The sequence below is a fragment of the Asterias amurensis genome, chromosome 7 (genome assembly GCF_032118995.1).
Source record: "Asterias amurensis chromosome 7, ASM3211899v1".
Taxonomy (NCBI): Eukaryota; Metazoa; Echinodermata; class Asteroidea; order Forcipulatida; family Asteriidae; genus Asterias; species Asterias amurensis.
This window is the reverse complement of record NC_092654.1, coordinates 22,274,928-22,300,088: the sequence shown is the minus strand read 5'-3', so window position 1 is coordinate 22,300,088 and position 25,161 is coordinate 22,274,928. Positions and strand designations below refer to the sequence as shown.

The following is a 25,161-nucleotide window of genomic DNA, read 5'->3' as shown; positions in this document are numbered from 1 at the left end:
TATTTGTGTGTTGGGATACACCAAGTGAAAATACTGGTCTTTGACAATTACCAAAGGGTTTATTCGTGTGTTGGGATACACCAAGTGAGAATACTGGTCTTTGACAATTATTACCAAAGGGTTTATTCGTGTGTCGGGATACACCAAGTGAGAATACTGGTCTTTGACAATTACCAAAGGGTTTATTCGTGTGTTGGGATACACCAAGTGAGAATACTGGTCTTTGACAATTACCAAAGGGTTTATTCGTGTGTTGGGATACACCAAGTGAGAATACTGGTCTTTGACAATTACCTAAGTTGTCCATCAGTGCCTATAAACCATTGTTTTAACTAAAACAATAGGTTCTTAGAAATGATGTTCTCAATGACACTTGCACGTTCATTCATTCAAACTGATATTTATTTCCATACTTCATGAAAACAGAGTACAAACAATGTTTTTAAGGATTGATGTGGATTCAATTGCCAGTTTCCAATGTCATTATCTTATGATAAGATACATAATTGTTTGTTATCATTGTGTGGTTGTCTTTAGCGAGCTTAGAGTTGAAGTACAGGCCGTTCACAACAACGGCTTCGTGGACGACAGCACGGCAGCTACTGAGGACGCGCAGGGTAACACATCCTCGCTTACCCGGGCCCGTCCCTACTCCTACATCTACGGCAAGGAGGAAGGTGTCAACGGGGTCTCTAGGTCCAACTCCGGGGCCGCTCAGCGTAATTCACGGTACGAGGCACCGGTTGACAGGGAGCAACAACAGCCGCAATACGTGGATGACTTGGCTCAGCAACAACGAAGCTCGTACTTCTGGGGGAACCTCAGTGACCCGGTCAAGGAGGAAACTGAACTCATCCCAATGGTGCGGGGTATTGACCCCAGTAAGATGGTGAGGAAAACTTGAGTTTCATATTTTCTGCTGGAGTAAATTTCATAAAAATGTTAACCAGAAAAAAATGCTTGTCAATATTTTGTTTTATAAGCTAACATTGAGTGGACCAGTCACAACAATGTAAACTTAATGTAACTGGTTGGTAGCCTATTTCTGTGCTAAGCAAGTTGTGTGCTTACAGGCTTAATGAAATTGCAGGCTTCTGGTTAGATTAATGCCTACATCCTTACAGACTGTGAACATGATAATCTTATTTAAGCCCCATCAACAGATGGCACCGTGCCCCTGATGGTGACAGTTGATTTTGGTTAACAGTCCCCGAATTCAGATAGGCCTAGCTACCGACATTTTCAAGGTGGTGTATTTCTTTGTTCCTAGTCTCATCTAGGTTTAGGTTTGGGTTATTTTTAAACGTGGAAGGAAATCCTACAGACCTTCATCATGGTGCAGTCATCTTGAATTTCTCACATTAATATCAATGTAACCAAACCGAGATTGGAAAAACAAAATAGTCTGGTTCCTATTTGCAAAATGATTATTTGCATTCATAATGGTTATTCGATAACAGAGGTGAAAGGCATGACAAACCTTATAATTCAAACAAAGCTCCTCCAAAAATAGAGCAATGTAAATACCTGACTTAAATTTTTTTCTTTCTTGTTTTTCTTTTTGGTACAGTATAAGATCCAGCGCCCCCAGATTGCGATGGGCAAACAAGACGACTTACCGGTAAGAACAAAATTGTTTGTCTTCGATTATTTAGTTTCTGCTTAAAATACACTGGACTAGCCTTTGGTAAATGCAAACTAGTGTTCTCACTTGGTGTATCCCAACATATGCATAAAATAATAACTTTGTGAAAAATTTGGACTCAATAGGCCTATTGGTCAGTGAAATTGCAACAGAAAAATTTAAGAAAAAAACCCTTGTTGCACAGTGTGCTTTCGGATGCTTACAAAACAGGGGCTTCCGGCCTGCAGCCTTTTAATAACTGAGTGAGAAATTACCTCTTTATCAAAAACTACGTTACTTCAGAGGGAACCGTTTCTTGCAACGTTCTTTGAAACGTTTTAACATCAGCAGCTCCCCATTGCTCGTTACCAAGTAAGTTGTTTATAGGATCTGAGGCATTGTAAGTTGTTATGCTAACAATTGTTTTTGAGTAATTACCAACTAGTGTCCTGTGCCTTCAAAACGTTTAACACTGCTGTTTGTGAAATGAACTCGATATTTCACTGATTGATGTTTTCTTTTCTATCAACAGGAAAGGGATTATTTCTGAGCACGTGACAGATTCATCATCCGGGGATATCACATCACCACGTGATCTTCTTGTATGTAGTCTAGCACGAATCAAAAATGAGCAAGAGAAAATACTGACAGTAATAACTGTTTTGTTTTTGTCTTTTGGTATGCTACACTGGTTTTAATCTAACTACTAAACTATAAATGAAAATTAATCTTGTTTTAAATTAATCATGCTTTTCAGGAGCACGTGGTGTTTTCCCACACCTTTTTTATTCAAAAAAACACTTGTTTGTTTGTGTTTTCTTCTTCTTTTTTGCTCGAAGTCTCATGAAGGCGCCCTCTTGTGGTTGACTGTAAATAGGTTATAAAGGTTCAGTTTAATGTGATTCCAATAGGATTGTTCATGTCTAAGTTTTCTAAAATTTAGACGAACAGAACAAGTTAAAGATGATCAATTCTTCCAAAGTCTTCCAAACTATTTTGTTATTTAAACGACAACTTTTGCCAGTTTAATAACCGTGATACTGAGTACTCAAAAGTACTGGCAGGTTTGAAAAAATATTTGAAAGAAAAAGTATTTTGGACTGAACATATTATGCTCAGCATTTCAAGCTGTATTTCTACGCCTTTCTGTCTGATTTCCTATTTGTATAATGTTCATACTAATAAGATACGTTAAAGAAACCAGACTAGATTTGTTTTACTTAAGATACATTTCTCTTGTTATAGTCAACAAATTGTTTCCTTTTTGGCGGCCTGGATTATTTAAAAAAATGTGTTAATGAACAAGTATATTTTTGTTTTCATAGTCTAATCCGCTGCTATTAAGAATTTTTTACTGTTTTTTTCTAAGCACCAACCATCAATTTAAGTGGTGTGTAGAACTTGTAGCAAATTGTTGTAATTAATTTGACCATAAAGGCCATTGCCTCACCAATTGTTGGCACGACGCAGGTGACGTAGCTGTGACTAGCATGCACAGCAAGATCTGTATATAAGTCTGCAAGTAACAACACTGCTGTGCCTTCAATAAAATTAAAATAAATTAGGACAAATTAAAGGGACACGTTGCCTTGGATGGGGTAATTTGGGCTAAAGTGTTTGAAAGCATTCGTTTAATATGAAAGAATTGTCGTTTAAAAGATGTTTTAAAAGTATAATATAACGATCCACACATGCCTCGAAATTGTAGGGTTTTTCTTTTACTCCGTGAACTACTGTCCGCCATTTTGTGTAGTCAAACAATTTTGGTTTGACAAAATGGCGGACCGAGTTAATTCACGAAGCAAAAGGAAAACCACACAATTTTGAGGCATGTTTATGTGAATTATTATATTCTACTTTTAAAACATCTTTCAAACAATAAGAAAAATCAAAATGGAGCAGAAAACTGGGGCCACCACTACTCACAAAGGCGATGGTGTCACCGATAACCTAACTTCCACCATGCATAATCTAAAGACTTATCTGTCACATCATAATTAGTTTCATATTAACTTCATAACGAACACTTTGAAGCATTTTTTATAGATCAAATCGCCCAGTCCACTTCAACATGTCCCTTCAAAGTACCAGTAGGCCCCATGCATAACAGTTGGTGAGCTAGTTCGCTTGCAGTGAGTAATAACTACTATGAATTCAATCTGACAAGGTTGCCACATTTTTTTAAACAAGGCACTGTACTTTATCGCTATTGAGTTTGTTTATTCTTAATACATGTGTATAGTTACGTAAATTAGTCGGTTATAATTGGACACTCCCCAACCATAGGAGGTTTGACCGAGTTTTCGTGAAGTGTTTACTCTCTGCGAATAACATTGTTACTTTTTTGTAAAGTTTGTTTTAGTTTCTTCGTTTTTATGCATTATGGTCATACTAAGCCTTTGTGAACTAAAATGTCAACAGTGTTTGGTATCTTCTAAAATAATTTCAGTCGAGGTATGTTTGTTTTCACCTCAAAAGTGTAACGCTAAAACAGTGCAAATTTATTCGAATTCGAACAAATTAGGCCATTGATATAATTCCCAAGAAGTTATTACTTCATTGAAAATTGTTTTCCAGAAGTTTGTTCCCCAAGAAATAGTGTATCGAATTTATCATTAATGAATTGGCCAACATTTTGTATTCTCGCAATAACTTCATTTCTAACTGAATTTGTTTCCATCAAAATAACATGACTCCATACTCCGAAGTTGCTCCGTAGTGACTTAGTATAGTCCCCACGAAATATTCGGCTCTCTGAACGATCCTTTTGTCTTGCAATGTGCATGCAGCGTTGACTTAAGGCTTTTTTCCCAAACCATGGCTCAAGCCCGGTTCATACTTCCTACAGATGCGATTGCGATACGAATTTCGACGACATGACCCTGTTTTTGCTGCGAATGTTTCGCATGAGTTGAGCATATTTCAACTTATGCGAATCGGTGACGTCAAAATTCGGATCACATTCGAATTCGCAGGAAGTATGAAGCGGGCTTCGGGCTCCATCTCCGAGCATCTTCTGATGTTGAAAACACCGTGCAAAATGTAACCTCTTCTAACATCGATGACGGAGCCAGCCCAAGCCAAAGCTCGACCCCAAGTCAAAACTTTGATATGCAGACCATTGATATCTAGATTTATTTACAAGTTGTTGGCACTATTCTGACAACAAATTACTCTGGTTATCTTTTGGTCAAATTGAGAGACTTGTAATAGTTGCCAAGAGGCACATGGGAGTAATTAGGGCAGACACAGATAAAGGCAGGGTTTCCTGTCGAGAAATTCCATGGTACCATTTTAGAGCTGATAATGACCCTTATGGTTGAACCCATTCATGGCTCTGGACTATTTAGTTATTCAGTAAATGTTACCCAGTGTTGTTTTATTTGTTTGTCGATTACTTTTGTTTGTTTGTTGATGTTATTGTGTAATTAATTGCACCAGTAGTTACACTACTCGATGCGTTCCAAATGTGTGTGCAAAAGTTTCTTATATGTTTCCTCAAATGGTTTTCAAAAAAAAAAAATGAACGATCACAGATTTTGAAGTTCCACCTGAGGAGGGATAATGGTAATTTTTTATAGGTTGTGTCAACATGATCAATCACCCATGATTGTGATAATTATGACAGGTGATGTATACGAGCTATCAAGAGGTATTCTTGCTACCGTTTGTGACATTGACATAAGCTATCAAACCAGTTTAACCGTCTGAATTGCCATAGTAGAAATTTCGTATGGTTGTGATTTGGTTTATAGTTTTGGTGTGTTGTGTTTTTTTAGAGGACGGTGGGACAACCAGGGAAGACAGTTTTCTGGAAGGAGAAACTTTAAAAAAGGAAGAACTTGTAATCTTGAGATTGCCTTTGCTGTAATTGTGAATACCAGTCTGCTAGTTATGGAAGGGGCTGCAATTTATGGACCACTTGGGTCGAGTTCACCAATTTATCAAATTTCAGCAGAATCTGTTTTTAAATGACATATTCAGTGCAAATTGTTCTCATAAGATCATTCTTAATGGTTAGTGAAATCAGCACTCGCCCACATCGCAGAAGATGTGAGGTGGAGCATTTACATTGCAGGTGGGTTTTGTAGAGGTAGATGTGACACAAGAACGTTCTTGTAAAGATGGTTCGCTCCGATATTGTGGAATCAAGGAAGGGAATCATTGGTATTTTCTTCATCAGAACAATTAATAAGTTTTCCTGTTAAAATGTGTATACTCATTAGCTTCAGAGGCCTTAATGTCAGAAATGTTAAAGTATATTTTTCTCAATTAATCAATAATAGGCCTATAGTTAAGATTAGTCCTTCCCCTTGACCTTATGCACGTGACGTCATTAGAGTACGGCGCCCTCAACTAGAGGTCAAAAAAGGTTGCTCATTAGCTCACCCTCTGAGAGCGCGTACAAGATGTACGTTTTCCAGTAATTCGTTCATCTTTGTACCTCTAAAAATGTCAGCATGATGATGTCACTGCATAAGGTCAATCGGAGAATCGTTTGTACCGTATGAATCGTTTGTAAATATCAATTAAATATTCAAATTTTGAGAAAATAATCGAAGCAAATGGATTTTCTAATGTTTTAAAAGATGGATATTCTTCGGTTTACTGTTTGGATTCAGTTTCATTTTAAACATAATCTGTAGGGCCGTGATACTACTTGACGCATTTTTATTGGTACATTACCAAAATGATTGACAGTTTTAGAGTAGTTTTCTCCTTTATTTTTGCATGGCAACTAACGCGTCAGCAACTGCTAAAAACACTTGTCGGCTTTATAAAAGATTCTTACAATTTACCAGATAGCAAGTTTAGTGGTGGGCGTGTTTTAGATGCAATCGAGTGCGAGGCATCTGGCTTCTAAAACCAAAGGAATAAATAGTCAGGCAATTCAACAATTTTGGAAAAAGATCGTTTGCCTATCACAGTCTTCAACGCGCAAGGCCGATCTAAAGGCTCATCATTTACGATGACTTTTTAGCTTGTGTGGTGTGACAAATTGTACACTTTTGAAATAAAGTTTGCGTGAACATTCTAAAGAGAAGCAAAATACCAACTGATCGATCGCCACACAACGCAAGTTGTTTTCTCTCTTGAAACGATTTGAAAGAAACCAGTTTTGTTTCTTTCCGACTTTACGCATAATTAAGATGGGTGTCTCCTTTTTGGTTATACTGACGTTGTGCGTTACGTGCTCGACAGAGTTCGTCCTTGGCCAGGGTAAGTTCATTCTGTACAATTCTTGATAAGTTTGAAATTTTTATAACACGTAGAATGCTTTCGCGGTAAAACCCATTGGGCTCACCCTCTTGTGGTTGAGTGTTCAGCCCCAATAATTGCAGTGATTATGTAATCATATTCTTCTCGATGATTTCCAAAAACGATTTCCTAGTACGTTAACGCTAATAATATGTGAACACAATCAAACCACAAGTACAAAGGATGCAAAAAGTGTCAGTGATGCCAGCAAACCAGGAAAAATAGACAAGGAACAAAAAGCATCGGACTTTTGAATTTGGAGTTGAATAGGTGGCAAGCATTAGGCAGGAATGACATTGTGGGGCGCTTAGTGCGTGTTCTAAGTTCTTCCTGATTTGTTGACAACGACAAAAGATTGAAGCGGATGGGTATAGGATCTTGCAAAATGACTTGAATCTTATAAGGGTACTGTCAGATTTAAAAATACATTGTAAATTGTACCAGCCAGTCGTTTTGGAAGGCAGTTTGATAAATATAAACTGTACACAGGAACAGTATGAGCGAACGTTGAATATTCTATCAGTCTCTAATACAGAGTTTTCCAGGACAGAGCTTTCCGATCACCGCATGGCTTCGTCATTGAGCCGTATGATATCACTGTGTGTTTTTAGGGACTGTCTAGGGCTCAACGTTTATAACGCCCGTGGTTGAATCTCCTCCCAACAGAACCAACGTTCGACACTCCGTGTCCACACGACCTCATCCAAGCACCAGCCTCGGGTAAAACGTCTCTCACGGTCGGCTTCACTCCCCCGACAGGCAACCCTGATTCTACCGGAAAGCCGGCCATGGTGTCATGCGATCACGAGCCGACTGGCCACACGTTTCCTCTGGGTGTGACTCTCGTTACATGTAACGCTACGGATGGTGCAAATACTTCACTTGTAACTTCGTGTTCGTTCCTGGTCAAATTTGGTAAGTTAATACTTTGATAATGCTTTTCAGAAAGATTCGCTAAAAGTCCTGTTACGTCACCACTCATGTTGCGTCTAGTGGTAGCTCCGTTTTGTGTAGACGCTTTGTTGCAGCATCTAGATATATCAAACAAAGCAGCATCACACAATTGACATCAGGTGTTGTCATTTTGACGCACGCCGTAAACGGCAAATGTTTTTAGTTTTTTCAAAACCTTGCGGTTGGGGCTTAATTTGTTCATCGATCATTACAAAACATTCAGACATGTACAAAATATTATCAAAATCACATTAGATGAGAAACACAAACATTATAAACAAGTTTGAATAGCATTCCCGTAAATTTGTCCATTCGAGTTAAAGCCATTGGACCCTTTTGGTACAGACAACAAAATAAAAGTTCACAGATTTACAAATAACTTACAGGGTTTACAGAAGGTAGTGGTGAAAAACTTCTCTTGAAATATTATTCCATGAAATGCTTTATATTTTGAGAAAACAGTAAAACAATATCAATTCTCGATAGCGAGAATTACAGATTTATTTTGCTGTCATGACACGGCGAAACGCGCGGATACAAGAATGGGTTTTCCCGTTACTTTCTCACGACTCCGATGACCGATTGAGCCTAAATCTTCACAGGTTTGTTATTTGATATAGAAGTTGTCATACACGAAGTGTGGGCCTTGGACAATACTGTTTACCGAAGGGGTCCAATGGTTTTAAGCAGCTGTTTAAATGACACTATTGGTAATTGTCAAAGACCAGTCTTCTCACTCTTGGCGTATCTCAACATAATTTTTAAGTAATGCCGCTAGCAGTGGATGTGATTTTGATAATAGGCACATTAACCAGGATGTGATTTCGAGCTCGGATGTGATTTTTGAATTACAAGTAAATCATTTGGGATAGACACCTTTTGAATTAGAATCTAAGATGCATGTGTCAAGACAGTATTATGCACAAAACAACAAACCTGTGAAAATTTGAACTCAATTGGTCGTCGAAGATGCGAGATAATTATGGAAGAAAAAAACACCCTTGTCACACGAAGTTGTGTGCTTTCAGATGCTTGATTTCGGGACCTCCAGATCTAATTCTGAGGTCTCGAAATCAAACTCAAATATTTTAGTGGAAAATTACTTATTTCTCGAAAACTACGTTACTCCAGAGGGAGCCGTTTCTCACAAAATATGTTTTTTTTACTATCAACAGCTCTCCATTGCTTGTTACCAAGTAAGTTTTTATGCTGACAATTATTTTGAGTATAATTACCAAAGGTATCCCTTTAAGAACTTCTGTACAGCATAGTTACGGTAAAATGTTTTTATCGGGTCTGGTTTGTGATTTAAACCACAAAAATAATACAGGAAGAGAAGTTGTGCCATAAAATATTACCTTTTAATATTTGGGTATATTTTTTATATCAGGTCATGGATTAAATTGCACCAGAGGAAATCCTTCTACCCCAAACTGTCTTTGTGCTCCTGATGATAAAAATGTTTGCTTGTGTAGACATGGCTTTACTGGCGTCACATGCACAGGTAAGCCTCGTCTCCCCACGACTGGGACAATATGTTTTCTTCGTGTGCCCGGACGAAGGTCAAAGAGGCTTAGCTACGTTTGTCTAGGCACACAAAGTAAAACGTTTTGCCCCAGCAGAGTCACAAGTAATAAAATTGCTATATTGAAAAAATTAAACTTGAGTGTCGTATTTTTGTTGCTAAGTTTCTCAAACGAGATGTTTTCCATCCCATGAATGAATTACACTTACCTATTGACCCATTTCACCTGACGTCATCATCAGAATAATCTTGGATGCGCCATTTTGGTGGTCAATGTCAACGTGTGTTATTTAGAGCATCCTTGCTCTATGTTCAGAGAAGTGCGCATTTTAGGCGACGCGACGTTTACACGTAAACCTACTGACCACCAACACGGTGAGCATGGCATCAGTCGCCGCGTGTGACGCGCGTGCAAGGGGTCAATAGACCTCATGCATTGACGTCATCCAGCGGTCATCTTAGTGGGAAAAACGGTGACGAAACAATCGAAACGCACAGATTTGTACGCGCGGCGCACAGGACTGGCCAAATGAACAACCTCCTTTTGACCTATAGGTGAGGGCGCCCTACTGAAATGACTTCATGTGCATAGACCTTATCACAAATACCAATGCGCAAGCGCAGACTGTTGAATGAGGTGCATTTTGGGATAGATATGAATCAAATTTTGCTACCAGCTAGACCACAATGCACCTAATTCCAAGCTTTACGCGCGCGCCCCAGTATTTGCGAAAAGGTCTATAGACCTTTTCGCAAATACCGGGGCGCGCGCGTAAAGCTTGGAATTAGGTGCATTGTGGTCTAGCTGGTAGCAAAATTTGATGCATATCTATCCCACAATGCACCTCATTCAACAGTCTGCGCTTGCGCATTGGTATTTGCGATAAGGTCTATAGACCTTATCGCAAATACCAATGCGCAAGCGCAGACTGTTGAATGAGGTGCATTGTGGGATATATATGAATCAAATTTGTAATCAGCTAGACCACAATGCACCTAATTCCAAGCTTTACGCGCGCGCCCCAGTATTTGCGAAAAGGTCTATAGACTTTATCGCAAATACCAATGCGCAAGCGCAGACTGTTGAATGAGGTGCATTGTGGGATAGATATGCATCAAATTTTGCTACCAGCTAGACCACAATGCACCTAATTCCAAGCTTTACGCGCGCGCCCCAGTATTTGCGAAAAGGTCTATGACCTTTTCGCAAATACTGGGGCGCGCGCGTAAAGCTTGGAATTAGGTGCATTGTGGTCTAGCTGATTACAAATTTGATGCATATATATCCCACAATGCACCTCATTCAACAGTCTGCGCTTGCGCATTGGTATTTGCGATAAAGTCTATAGACCTTATCGCAAATACCAATGCGCAAGCGCAGACTGTTAAATGAGGTGCATTGTTGGATAGATATGAATCAAATTTGTAACCAGCTAGACCACAATGCACCTAATTCCAAGCTTTACGCGCGCGCCTCAGTATTTGCGAAAAGGTCTATTGTGGTCTAGCTGGTAGCAAAATTTGATTCATATCTATCCCACAATGCACCTCATTCAACAGTCTGCGCTTGCGCATTGGTATTTGCGATAAGGTCTATAAGGTCTATAATGAAATGCAAATGGTATATAAAAAACGTCAAAACTTTGGCAATCAGTTTGTTAAAACACGTTCTTGGGGCTGCATTTGCTTATGGACATTGGACAGTCGCATTTTCGTTTCCTTCTTCACTGCAAACTGAAAGACGGATTTTTTTATAAATAATTTTGCTAGTTTCTAGTGGAAATGTTTATGTACACATCCTGAAAAAGGAGGAGAGAACTATTATAATTGTTTCAAGCGCTGTAAGGTAGAAGATGAGAAGAAATCCCAAGAATGTTTTTTGTTTTTACACGCCGTGAATAAGTAACCAGCTTCATGTTCACAATGTTATTCCTTTTCACGTGAATAAGCAACCAGCTCTCGGGATTGCTGTAATTGGACGTAGTGAACAACTTAAAGGCACTGAACACGTTTGGTAATTGTCAAAGACCAGTATTCTCACTTGGTGTATTTAATGCCAACATATGCAAAATAACAAACCTTTGGAAATGTTGGCTCAATTGGTCATCGAATTTGCAAGACAATAATGAAAGAAAGAAAAACCATTGTTGCATTACTTTTTGTGCTTTAAAATGCATAATAAAAAAATATTTGAGTGAGAAATTACCTCTTTCTCAAAAACTTTTACTTCAGAGGGAGCCGTTTCTCATAATGTGTTATCAACAGCTCTCCCTGCCCATTACCGAGTAAGTTTGTATGCTAACAATTTGAGTAGTTACCAATAGTGTCCAGCGCCTTTACGGTGACATGGTCAAGTGACTCTACTTCGAATGAAGTCAATGGGAAGTGTTAATTCTTTATTTTGCAGTTGAAGATGGCACAGGTTGTACGGACTCTAGTACTCCGTCAGCATACTGCGGAGAGAGTTGCGTTGGACCCGGGTCTTCTTGTGGCTGCGAGACGGGATGGAAAGGACCTGCCTGTGATGCTGGTAAGTGTGGAGTCTTGTAGGGCCCAAGACCGGCCCATCATGCTGGTCAGTGTGGAGTCTTGTAGGGCTAAGACCGGCCCATCATGCTGGTCAGTGTGGAGTCTTTATAGGGCCCAAGACCAGCCCATCATGCTGGTCAGTGTGGAGTCTTGTAGGGCTAAGGCCGGCCCATCATGCTGGTCAGTGTGGAATCTTGTAGTGCTAATACCGGCCCATCGTGCTGGTCAGTGTGGAATCTTGTAGGACTAATACCGGCCCATCGTGCTGGTCAGTGTGGAATCATCTAGGGCTAAGACCGGCCCATCGTGCTGGTCAGTGTGGAATCTTGTAGGGCTAAGGCCGGCCCATCATGCTGGTCAGTGTGGAATCTTCTAGGGCTAAGACCGGCCCATCATGCTGGTCAGTGTGGAGTCTTGTAGGGCTAAGACCGGCCCATCATGCTGGTCAGTGTGGAGTCTTTATAGGGCCCAAGACCAGCCCATCATGCTGGTCAGTGTGGAGTCTTGTAGGGCTAAGGCCGGCCCATCATGCTGGTCAGTGTGGAATCTTGTAGTGCTAATACCGGCCCATCGTGCTGGTCAGTGTGGAATCTTGTAGGACTAATACCGGCCCATCGTGCTGGTCAGTGTGGAATCATCTAGGGCTAAGACCGGCCCATCATGCTGGTCAGTGTGGAATCTTGTAGGGCTAAGGCCGGCCCATCATGCTGGTCAGTGTGGAATCTTCTAGGGCTAAGACCGGCCCATCATGCTGGTCAGTGTGGAGTCTTGTAGGGCTAAGACCGGCCCATCATGCTGGTCAGTGTGGAGTCTTGTAGGGCCCAAGACCGGCCCATCATGCTGGTTAGTGTGGAGTCTTGTAGGGCCCAAGACCGGCCCATCATGCTGGTCAGTGTAGAGTCGTGCAGGGCCCAAGACCGGCCCATCATGCTGGTCAGTGTAGAGTCGTGCAGGGCCCAAGAGCGGCCCATCATGCTGGTCATCGTGGAGTCATGCAGGGGCTAAGACTGGCCCGTCATGCTGGTATAAAGTGTGGCATTATGAAGGTGCCAAGACCTGTTGCCCTTGATGCTAAGTGGTAAGTGTGGTTTAATGAAAGGGGCCAAGACCTGTTGCCCGTGATGCTGGTAAGTATGAAGCAATGAAGCAGCTGGGCTCTGAAGGGGTGGACAATTTAATCTAACAACCATTGTGCGATAATGGGTTTAAAAACCCTCTCTCTAATCGACCAACAAAGGAAGTTGTCCTTGTACAAACTGTATTCACTGTCATTGAGGATGTCAATATGAAATAAATTTCTTATTGAATAGAATTGATTTGAAGTGAATTGAAGTGATGGATGGACGTTGTTTGGGTTCGACGTGTTCATGAAACATTCCAAAGGTTCAAGTCCTAGATTGGACTCAGCCGCAAGAGTTGAGTCCAAGCCCACAATAAACGCTTCCAAACGTCTCGAGTCTTAATTGTTTTGATCCAAAGTAAACTGTCTTTATTATTTTAATTGTGTATTTTTCTTGCAGTTGATCACGGTAGTACGTGCGAGTATGAGGGTAAACCACAACACTGCCAAGCTTGTTTGGGAGATGAACGCGGCCCACCCTGCTTGTGTAGAGTTGAATGGCACGGGTTGTCATGCACAATCGGTTTGTGACATCCTTTTTATAGCTCCGTGGTTTCATCAAACAGCAAAGACCACCGAACATTTCGCATTTTCATTTCCATACACATTTACCAGCCCTCACTGCTGTTTACTTTTATCCCTTAAATTCAAACTTTATGTTTGTTTGGAGTGGGCTTCCGTAAGGGCCGTTTGCATAATGGAACAATGTACCCCACAAGATAAATCTTTATACGTTAAGGGAATAACAGAAGAACAATAGTAGGACCCCGCAAACCGGATCCGTAAAGGTTGTGCGTTCGAGCGTTGCATGCACACGAAGTGTCGATAAAATAATAATAAATCCAGAGAGTTAATGTGGGCTCATTTTATGGCGACCAAGGACAAACAAAACATAAAATTGAAAATTAAAGATCTCCACATGAAATTTATTGAATGAACACGTTGCCTTGGATCGGTCGAGTTGGTCTTTGAAAAGCGTTTGTAACCGTTTATTATAAAATGCATATGGTTAGATAGATGTTGTAAAAGTAGAATATAATGATCCACACAAATATGGCTCGAAATTGCGTGGTTTTCGTTTTACTTTGCGAACTAACACGGTCGGCCATTTGTGGGAGTCAAAAAATTGACTCCCATAAATGGCCGACCGTGTTTGTCGACGAGGTAAAAGGAAAACCACGCAATTTTGAGCCATATTTGTGTGGATCATTGTTTTCTACTTTTACATCTGTCTAACCATAATGCATTTTATAACAAACGGTTATAAACGCTGTGTATAGACCAACTCGTCCGATCCAAGGCAGAGGGAAGGTCCACAGAGCATATGTAGCACAGAGTGTTTGAGGGGGTGTTTGGTTGCTTTTCCATTTGTCTAAAGTATGTACTTTTATTTATTGATGTCAGATTACGTCCCTCCGATATTCGTCACTTGCCAGGGTAATATCACCGAAACGACAGTAAACAGCAGTAGTCTAGCAATTAAATGGGAAGATCCAATAGCAACAGATAACACCGTCAGCTCTCCGCCTGTTTTATGCTATCCTTCTTCTGGTAGCTCGTTCTATATCGGCCGGACAGAAGTTACGTGTAGTGTCTTTGACGGCTTCAACAATGTTTCAGACTGTGTATTTGTTGTCACTGTTCAAGGTATAGTTGTTGTTGTTTTTACAAAACCGTTGTAACTAGATATAAACGAAAAACAAATCAACAGTCATTCAGTGCAATTTGTATAGACTTAGTAAAACTGCTTTGCATAAGTTTTGGAGCTCCTGGTAAAATTTGGGTTATTGGTCAACAGTATTTGAAGTATTTGTTTGGCAAATACGCATTTTTGATTCACTTGAAAATTAATTATGGAACTGCCATTAATGACCTTGAAGTTCTAAGCATAAAGACAATTCATAATAGCTATTTACTAATAAGGTTTTCAGTTTATACACAAAGCAATGCTTCAATTCTTACATTTTATCTTTCTAGATTTAGAAAGCCCACTTGTGACGTGTCCCGATACCACCAATGCGAATGTGGACCCAGGAATGCCAGACGCTGCTGTGGACTGGTCCCCGCCTCCATTAGCTGTTGACGCTGCTGAAGGTGTTGTCAAAGTCAGATGCTATAATGAAGACGACCAAGTTGTGCAGACTGGAGACAGATTTCAACCAGGGACGACAGATGTCACGTGCTCAGCTTCGGATAGCAGCGGGAATGAAAACAGTTGTGAATTTGTCATCACAGTCACAGGTATTTGAAACAAAAAGTATTGGTGACGTTTTGACCTCTTCGTCGTTATGACGTCATCGTCATTATGACGTCATATTGTATTCAAACACCGCGCTCAACATGATTTCTACCCCCACTGTTTCGTAAAGCTGACATAGACCTTTTCGCAAATACTGGGGCGCGCGCGTAAAGCTTGGAATTAGGTGCATTGTGGTCTAGCTGATTACAAATTTGATTCATATATATCCCACAATGCACCTCATTCAACAGTCTGCGCTTGCGCATTGGTATTTGCGATAAGGTCTATGTGAAACAATTGATAGAACGGAGCAGATTGAGCCACAGCATGCAAAGAGTCAATGAACGTCGCATTGACTAGTGGCAAGTTTGGTTTCATCCCTTTTCGAATCCACGGCTTCGGCTTTGGGTTCTACTTCAGGCTCCGCTCTCTCGTCTGAAGCCCTGAGCACGTACGCAAAGCATGCTTAATTGTTATTGTCCAAAACAACCGCAGGCCAGCTAGCCTGAGACGAATCTGGAGCCGAAGCCGTAATTTCGAAAAAGAGCCATCGTACACCCAAGGAATACTGCACTCAACTGCAAAAAAGTTCAGGATGTAAAAGGAAAACCACACACACTCAAGGGATACTAATGTGAATCAATACATTCTACGTTTTAAAAGTATTTTCCAACCACTTTCACTTTCATATAACAAACGCATCTTAAAGCCCAAAGCGCCCCACCCGAGGACAAAACCCCTTAGTGTCGTCAGTCATTTGCTTCAATGTGAAATACCATTGTGTTTTAGATAACGAAGGCCCCATCGTAACCTGCCCAACTAATCGCAGACAAAATGTAGAGTCCGGAATGGCGGATGCAACAGTAGACTGGTCCCCGTTACCGTCGGCCCAAGATGTCGTCGATGGTGCTGTACGTGATGTAACCTGTGTCAATCAAGCCGGAGACAAGGTTGAGTCAGGGAACCGATACTCTGTTGGTGATTCTGTGACCACGTGTTCGGCATCTGATTCAAGTGGTAATGAGGGAGATTGCAGTTTCGTCATCACAGTCGTCGGTACGTCATAGAGCTTATGTTTATTCATTCGACTGTTTTGAATATTGGTTTTGTCTATGGGTCTACCACGGGTTTAGTCTATAAAGCTCCGTGCTGAAAGCTAATTAGAGCAAAGGCAGTGTATGAGATGGTGTCATGTGGGAAATTTACATGGGTTGGAGAGCGAATCTCCGGGGGACAGAATATCTCTCTACACCGGATTAAAAACTAAGCAAGCCATTTTGAGGCATGGTGGACACAGGGCAGTATTTGGTTTGGGTAAATTTGTTTGTATAAATCCAAACTTAAACAGTGAACTCTTTGGTGTCCATAGTTATTATTTTAAAGGATTAGAATATAGCTTTACTCGCTGGAAGAAGTTCACCATAATTCGTTTTGGTTTTTACCCATACAAGTTCAACACTATAAAAGATTAATTCATAAAAAAAACTATATACTTTCAATACAGACAACGAAGCTCCAATCATGACGTGCTCGAAAGATCTGAAAGCAGAGGCACCCAAAGGCATGACGTATGCGACCATAGACTGGTCCCCAGTCCCGTCATGTATCGATGTAGTCGACGGTGTTTCGGACGTAACGTGTAGAAATGACAGAGGCGACGTCGTTCAGAGTGGAGACAACTTTTCAGTGGGTGTGACGACAATAACTTGCACAGCCTCTGATAAAAGTGGCAACGAGGGAAGTTGTGAATTCAGCACTAACGTTACAGGTTGGATAATGTTTTGATTATCAAATGAAGAATCAAATATTAATTTTATAAAGGTTTAGAGATAATAAACAAAGGTGTTTTTTTTAATAAATTGTTCATAGTTTTTAAAGCAGCACTTGTCAATAAACATTATCACAAAAGTGTGGCAAAATGCAAGACGAAATAATGCGATATCACCTCAATTTCATCGTTGTACGCTCAGAAGCCCTTCAGAAGCCCTTGGACACAATGGAGACGAATTTACTGTTCGCGGATATGTAGCTTTTGGCCCTGTGATGTGAAGTTGTTTTGACTGGTTCTTAATTGAAGGTGGTGATAATATAGTTCTTCAGCAAAAAAAGTCGAGTTGCATGGAGCGGAGACGAAAGTGAAAGTTTTGCTCATTTTGAAACCTTTGAATCAACTAAAATGAACCATTGTTCAAACCGTCTGATACTTGCACGATAATCTACAACTCAGTTCCATACTAATGTTTTGCTTCTATGAAACCTATGTTTGAACCGTGCTAATAGTTATATGCTTAAATTCGATCCATTTTATCTTCAGGATGCCCGGTCATATTCATGTGCCAAAATGGTGGGAAGTTTTCTTACAAGTCATGCAGCTGTGATTGCCCACCGCCTTACGCTGGAAACAACTGTACAGGTGAAGTTGTGTCGTGCTAATGTTAAAATAACTAATCATTGCAATAGGAAATGAATATCATTCAACATTGCATTCCATCGTTATTTTGTTAATTACTCTTTCAAATTCAAACTAATAACTGGTAATATGAGGAAATAAATTTGTGTACATTATTGTGTTAATCAGATTGCCAACCTTGTCAAAATGGCGGATCGTACCAGAATGCCGTGACGTGTGGATGTGACTGCCCAAACCTCTACACCGGTTTACTGTGTTCAGGTGACACCATTAAACCATTGACCAAATAAACTTCACAATGCTCATGTTTCCAACTTCGTTCGTCCAAGAAGAACATACCGTTGATTGTAAATGGTCATCGCTTGTGGAAAGATATAGACGAAGATTCAAACCAGCCTTTGGCTGTCTTAAAGCTTTCTTTAAACGAGCCACTAAATCTCTAGATATAAGCATAGCTTTATTTCCATGTACAGCTTAGGCAAGGCACATAATCATGATTCGTTACGTCCTATGTGTGTCCGTTTGTCCTGTGTCTGCAGCAATCCTCGGCTTATCGAATTGGCCTCCAAACTGGTTCATCCTTTCTTTAATTTGTATGCCTAAATTAGACTATTCTGAACACTTACCTTATTGCTCTCTTTGCTTATGGCTAGAAAACAAGTGTAAATGGATAACTTTGTTGATTTTCTTTTTTTTAGTTTGTCAAAGTGGAGATGTATGTCTGAATGGGGGAACCTTGGAGGGAGACACGTGCTCTTGCGATTGCGCAGATGGCTGGACAGGGAGATATTGCTCAGGTACCACACTTTAGAACAAACACTAAGGATGACTGAATCGGAACTTACTTATCGTAAACGTGGTAGTGTTTGCAATCCTTCAACATGAAAAGTTATTGATTTTACGGCAGCCTAGATCATCTAATATGCAAAATTGCTTTTACTTTAACCTAAAACTTCTCAAGTTTCACTATCAATGTTGATTTTTCGGTAAGAAGTTGATTACTGAATACTTCTCTTTGTTCTTGTGTAAACATAGTCTGTGAGTTGTGTCCCTAGTGACGAGTTGATTTTACGGCAGCCTAGATCATTCAATGTGCAAAATTGCTTATTTGACTTTAATTTTTATTTTTTTCAAACATAAAAGTATATGTTTAGTAACAATAAAACAATTTTTTTAGTGATTGTTTGTAACGATTCATATGTTTGAAAAATAAACAAAGTTGTTTGGGGGTTGACTCCGCCTTCCCCTTTTGCGACGTCAATCGAGGCAGACTTTGCCTTGATGCGTAGAGTAAACACACGTGCAAAGTAAATGCAAGTCCAAGTCGTGAGCTTGTACTTTTCGAAACAAGTTATTTTCTTGCATTTTCCCGGTAATGCCGACCAAGTGTATCGCTGCTGGATGCAGCAAAACTACTAGAACCTTAGTTAACTGTTTATTCACATTCCACTCATCAAAACACATATATGTGTGTGACAAAAGCTTTATTTTGACAAAATACCACTTCCAGTTCCAGGTGACTTTAACCATGAACTTCTCAAGTTTCACTATCAATGTTAAACTTGTCTTATGAAGGTTAACTGGCTACAATAACTTCTGTGTCCTTATTTTGTAAACAGAGACTACGAGTTGCGTTCCCAGTGACGAGTATCCAGATCCACCCGATGGAGTCGGTGAGTCAATCATTTATAACCATCAATAAATCTCCAATTGCACTTTTCGGTTCTATTCATTTAAAAAAAAAAAGTGGAGGTCGGACAAGTCGACCAATGGGCAACTTGACTTGAGACATGTCGTCCTTTAAGGACAGGTCTACCGTTGGGACATGTCGTCCGTTAAGACGGGTCTGCCGTTGAGACATGTCGTCCGTTAAGGACAGGTCTACCGTTGAGACATGTCGTCCGTTATAAGGACAGGTCTACCGTTGAGACATGTCGTCCGTTAAGGACAGGTCTACCGTTGGGACATGTCGTCTGTTAAGACAGGTTTACCAATGAGACATGTCATCCGTTAAGACATGTCTACCGTTGAGTTTGTATAGGACGCCCATTATAACCTCATATGCAACCTTCTTAGCCGTAGCTGTAGCCGCATATTCGGATACGGCTTTCAAAATCGCAAGAAAACTCGTCCATTGAACACTTTCGGCTTACACAACAGTTAACTTGCATTGTTCTTTTGTGTACTTTTCTTTTTCAGTAATTGAGAAAAGGATATCAATTGAAATAGCCGTCATTTCTCCAGTTATTGAGAATAAAACATGTGAAACAACCGTCAATAAGAACTCTGATGTGTGTTTGCACCTCGTCACTGAATTCAGACAAGCGGTAAATGTATAAAAAGAAATTGGCAAAGAAAGTAGTGAAGCTAATTACTTTAAAATAGTTCATTTTTTTTCCAGTAAATTTAATCTTGACGTAAGCTATGGTAGATTGTTGTAAATGAAACGAGACGTGTCGCTGTGAATCTCAGTGACAAACACAAACTAGATCAGGGGATGTATTTCCTCTGATCGAAATTTTAATTTTTTTTTGTTTTCCCGTGAATAATCCATTTCTATAACATTTATTACGTTGAGTTGTCAATTTTCAGAACTACCGCAGAGGCAGCAAAACAATTAAAAATGGGGTCAGTTTGCAATTTTAAATTTGTTAATAAAATGGAAACTAAATTTTTAGAACCTTAGTTAACTGTTTTTCATATTCTACTCATCAAAACACACATTTAAGTGACAAAAGCTTTATTTTGACAAAATACCACTTCCAAGTGACTTTAAGAGAAGGTGGAACATTTACAGTAGGCCTAATAATATTCAACAAAAGTAAACGCTAACAATTGAGTGGATATTATACAAAATGGCGTGTACGTTAAGTAAATCCGATGATCTTACTGGAAATATTTTCCCATGTTTTTCCCACATAGGTAGAAACGGAGTACTCTTTTCTATCAGGTTTTGACCGCGTTGAAATCAATCAGGACGATCTCAAGTAAGTTAGAGGGTCAATTTTTATTAATGCTGTTTTTCCTTTTTTACAAATACAAATTTTCTTGTGTATCATTATTTATATTTGTGTGTGAAATTAGTTTGATTAACAATGTTTGCTGCTCACAGTAACTATACCCCCATACAGGCGCCGGTGTCAAAGGGAAATATTGGATAATTCAAAATAGAACGCTATTAGAAAAGTTTGTTTTAAAGGGGGGGTGACACAGGCTAAAGATGGCGTTTGAATGATGACCGATCAGTCGCGTCCTTTCAAAAATGTTTTAGTGTGAGCTTTTCTATAGGAAAATGTTGTAAAGAGCAGCTTCGCATAAAGCTCTTGTTTATGTTGTTGCACTGAGTTTTGCTACCAAGGGTAGTTTGAAAACTTTTCGTGTGTCTTCAATTTTGTTACCAAGGCCCGGTAGTGTGATTGTGCCCCACGAGGTGGTCTACGACTACGGGAAGATGACCCCGTCAGCCCGGGCCCTCTCCGCCGTTGGTATCTACGAGAAGACCGTATGGAAGGCCGTGCAGTCGGGTTGGCTTGGGGCTCTACAAATACCGACGGAGTGTCGAAACTGTTCAACACCAACTGGTAATCACAAATCAGACTTTATTGAAATGGTTTTCTGGATGTGACTGGTGGAGACCAGTCACAGAACCCCCGATAAATGTCGGATGTGATGATCGCTGAATCATACTATAGTTGCTCAAAACTAAAATAAAAACTAAAAATAATGGGACAACCTTGAGTAAAATCTTTGAATTTTGCTCATAAAGTGTTTGTTGTCTTGTGTATTTAGCAGAGTTTTTTTAGCCAGGACTTGACATACATGGCGCACTAGAAATGTTCAACATTATTGTTGTTATTAAAGGAAGGTGTGTGTTTAGAGAGGACACAAAAGCAGTGCTATGGACTGTGACATTGACTTGGTAGTTTTCATTGTCATCGTGTCATTGTCGCAGTTGATAAGTGCAGTTCCATTACCTTATTGTGATATTGCCGTACTACCATTGCCTTATTGTCATCATGTTGTTGTCGTTGCCATCCATTTTGTCATGATAGGCACACTACAAATTCTCTTTATTGTTAAGTTTCAAATTGTCATTTTAGATAAGACATACATGTGCAACACCGATAAACCACAATGTCCCATAGGACTTGACCTTGTGGAGATGCATAATAGTCAGGAAACCTGGTGCTACTACGTATGTCAGTCACGCTGCAAAGCCGCAGCTGATTACTGTGGGGAAGGGACGTGCTATCAGGAACCAGACAGTGACGAAATATTATGCAGGTTGGTATAATTACAAACTAAATCAAATTTCTTCAATTGTGGTTAACCTTTCGAATGTTATTTAGGGGGACAATCAGACATCCTTAATGTTACTTTTTACTAAAACAAAGAACTGTGTTATGTTCAGTTAAAACGTACAGTGAGTGTCACAAGGTCCACCACACACTGAGCAGATTTAAGTGAGCAAATGCAACTACAAAAGAAACACGACCGAGTGATGTAATGTTGTTACAAACAATACAAGAATATGCGATTGATCTTAATAAACAAATAACTCAAGTAATGATAGTTTTGTCCTAGAACTAAACCTCTTGAACCGTATGCTAGAATGGGTTTGCTCAAAGACGGGTACCCCGGTAGCGGCGATGCCGCTCACGGCGGATAACGTCGGGTCCTTCGGGTCTGCCTCTGCCTCATTTCACCTCGGCATCGAGTAAACGTTGTCCCACCACACTTTAGCTTAAACCCCTTAGCCAGAAAAACACCGACTTTATAGGAAACTTCAAAATATTACTGGATGTCCTTAATTCAGCTCTAGTAACTTAGTGCGGGGTAGTGTGGGGGGGGGGGGGGCATCGGCCTCAGTCCCAACGTCTTGGAGCCGGCGGACATTATGCTAAGTATAGTACAATGTTATTACTGCACTCCATTTTATACTGTATGCATATTTTGGTACCGGTGTCAGATGCAATTGTGTCCGCCATGCAATACTGTCCGCTCCGGACACTTTTGCATATGCAATCGTGTCCGGGGCTATGCAAAAACCGTCCGGTGGACATGTACATGACTGTACATGAGCGTGCATGCACAGAATCTACGTACTGGATGCAGCATGAATAATTTTTTATTCACTTATTTTATGATTGCAGCGAATACTCAACGGCCGAACATTTCCCATGTCATTCATGACATGCACTTAACAAAGAAACGTGTCAACAACAAAATGGCGAACGTGTTCCGTCGACCAAGGGCGTTTAATTTACTGCAAGGACGGTTTTGCACGGGGGCGGACACAACTGCATATGCAAATGTGTCCGGGCGGACACAATTGCATTATGCAGAAGCGTCCGGGCGGACACGATTGCATATGCATAACCGTCCGGCGGACATTATTGCATATGCAATAATGTCTTCCGAATGTCCTCCGGATAGTATTGCATAGAGGACATAATTGCATGCAACACCGGCACAACTATGTTTTTTATAGCCAATAAGTTATAAACCCTTGGTTGAAATGTCTTGTTTTTATACATTCCGTCTTTACTCCCCACACAGTTGTCCTCAATCGCCAGAGATACTCTATCTAGGCAGTCACTGTCAGCTACGAGTCCACCTCATTGGGTTCTACGTTGGTTGCGGGATTGGAGGCACTACGATACTTCTACTGATTATCATCTTGGTGGTTTGCTTGATTCAACGTAGAGAAGAAATCAACAAGTATAAGCTGGTGAATGGAGGAGATGGACAAGACAAAGGAAGGTATGACGTCAAGATACCAGACTTGTCAAAACATTATGATTAGTGTTAACTTTGTTAAATTTACTTTTTCCTTCAGTTTCCGTGGGCAAAACATTAATTTGCACTCATCATGGATTCAATTAAAACGGAGAAAGGGAGGTGTGATGTCACGATGTCAGATTATTCTTTTTGTATGACATTAAAGTAAATGTTTGTTTAGCCTTCAGTTTCCGTGAGCAATTGACATGGCAGATTAATTCCAAACCGAAATTTATATGTCCCAGTCTCAATTTTGTGTGATAAACTCACATAATTCATCATCATGGAAAATTTTAAAACAGAACCTATTTTATTCGTTCTTCTCCAGTGCTTCAGACGATGGGGTAAGGGGCCAGTTGTACATGGTTGACGGGGATATATTCCCTAGCAGCCCCATGTACGGATCAACCAACTCCCCGGATACCACTCACCTCTACCCGTACTCTTACATCTACGGTAAGAAAGGCGGCTACGCGAACAAACTCAAGACCGAGATCTTCTGGTCAGAGTCCGCCGTGGAGGTAGCTGACGAGACGGCCCAGGAACCAACCGACATCGTCACCGACGAGCAGACCAACATGAGCTTTGAGAAGCTTCAAGTTGGCCCAGTAAAGAAACATAGGAACTGGTACTTCTGGGGGAACCTTGCAGACCCATTGAAGGGGGAGACGAAACTTATTCGGATGGTCAGTGGAACCGATGACTAGAAATTATTAACAATGAGAAAACAAACGATACAGGGGGGGGGGGGGAATAATACGGAACTTGATTGTAAAAAGAATCAATTCATTTTTGGATAGAGATTTGAAACAATAGGCTATACATTATTTAGGCGCAATGAGTAGATGTAATGTTTTCTAAAAATGTTCTTCTTTATTATTGCTTTGTGAGACCAGTCTGCAAATAATGTGTTGTGATAAATGTATGTTGTAATTGTTCCTTTGTAATAGCTTTACTAATAATTACCTTGACTAAACGAACGTATCACTAGATTTGCCATTTTGTAGAACCAAAGGGTATGTTTAACATTGATAAGAGTACACAAATTAATGTGTCATGGCAGAAAACTTCCTTTGAATTATTTGACTGAAAAGCAGTAGGTTTTGAGAAATGAGTAAAACAAATTATATTTAGTTTATTAAGTACGTATTGGTTTGCAAGTCCAAAGCTAAATGTTTGAAAACAGTACAAAGTACCCCCATTTTTCTCTCCTGACTCCAATGACCGATTGAGCTAAAACTTTTAAAGGTTTGATATTTATATACATGCATTGAGTCACATGAATTGTGGATAGACACCAGCGTTACACATGTGCTTTAAGGTGGGGGAGTGGGTGGAGTTTAGGTAATAGAAGATCTGTCACGACTTCCCACACAAATTACTGTAATAGTTTCAATAACTGCTTTTATATGTAGTTCGTTAAACATTATGCATAGACCTAGTTGAAGCAAAACCTTTCAGTCCTAACGAACACAAACAATTATATAGATCTCTCATTAATATAAAAATAGGAGCCGTTTATAGATACTATACAATGCCCCGTTGTTGTCAGGTTTCCCTTCATCGCTTTTTTATTATGAAGTAAATAAACAACTCACCGAGAAAACATAATGAGCAACTCAAGTCACTGTTTTTGTAGTTTTGTTTACCAGTTTTCTGTTGGGAAATTGTTGAAGTTCTCACATCTCAGACTGCCACTGATCTTGTGGAGTTTACGGGG

General features: G+C 40.1%; 2 protein-coding genes across 6 annotated transcripts in view; both read left to right on the top strand.

Annotated features, from left to right (window-relative positions):
• The window catches only part of LOC139939351 (uncharacterized), a 102,320-nt gene extending 96,135 nt beyond the window's left edge, over positions 1-6,185 (top strand). For all 5 annotated transcript variants that reach the window (XM_071935152.1, XM_071935155.1, XM_071935158.1 and 2 more), the window contains 3 exons: positions 538-889; positions 1,571-1,621; positions 2,157-6,185. In XM_071935152.1, coding sequence (XP_071791253.1) covers positions 538-889; positions 1,571-1,621; positions 2,157-2,174 — 421 coding nt within the window. In that variant the 3' untranslated portion in view covers positions 2,175-6,185. The remainder of the gene's footprint in view (positions 1-537; positions 890-1,570; positions 1,622-2,156) is intronic.
• A 359-nt stretch (positions 6,186-6,544) lies between these two features.
• On the top strand, positions 6,545-25,050 carry LOC139939352 (uncharacterized). The gene is made up of 19 exons (XM_071935159.1): positions 6,545-6,844; positions 7,550-7,798; positions 9,228-9,341; positions 11,770-11,892; positions 13,412-13,534; positions 14,416-14,658; positions 14,989-15,252; positions 16,040-16,306; positions 16,755-17,018; positions 17,565-17,663; positions 17,829-17,921; positions 18,359-18,457; positions 19,280-19,333; positions 19,860-19,987; positions 20,583-20,647; positions 21,063-21,241; positions 21,761-21,944; positions 23,220-23,423; positions 23,770-25,050. Exons 1-19 carry the CDS (start codon positions 6,775-6,777, stop codon positions 24,146-24,148), a joined length of 3,201 nt encoding a protein of 1,066 aa, XP_071791260.1. The 5' UTR covers positions 6,545-6,774; the 3' UTR covers positions 24,149-25,050.
• Positions 25,051-25,161: the final 111 nt, after the last annotated feature.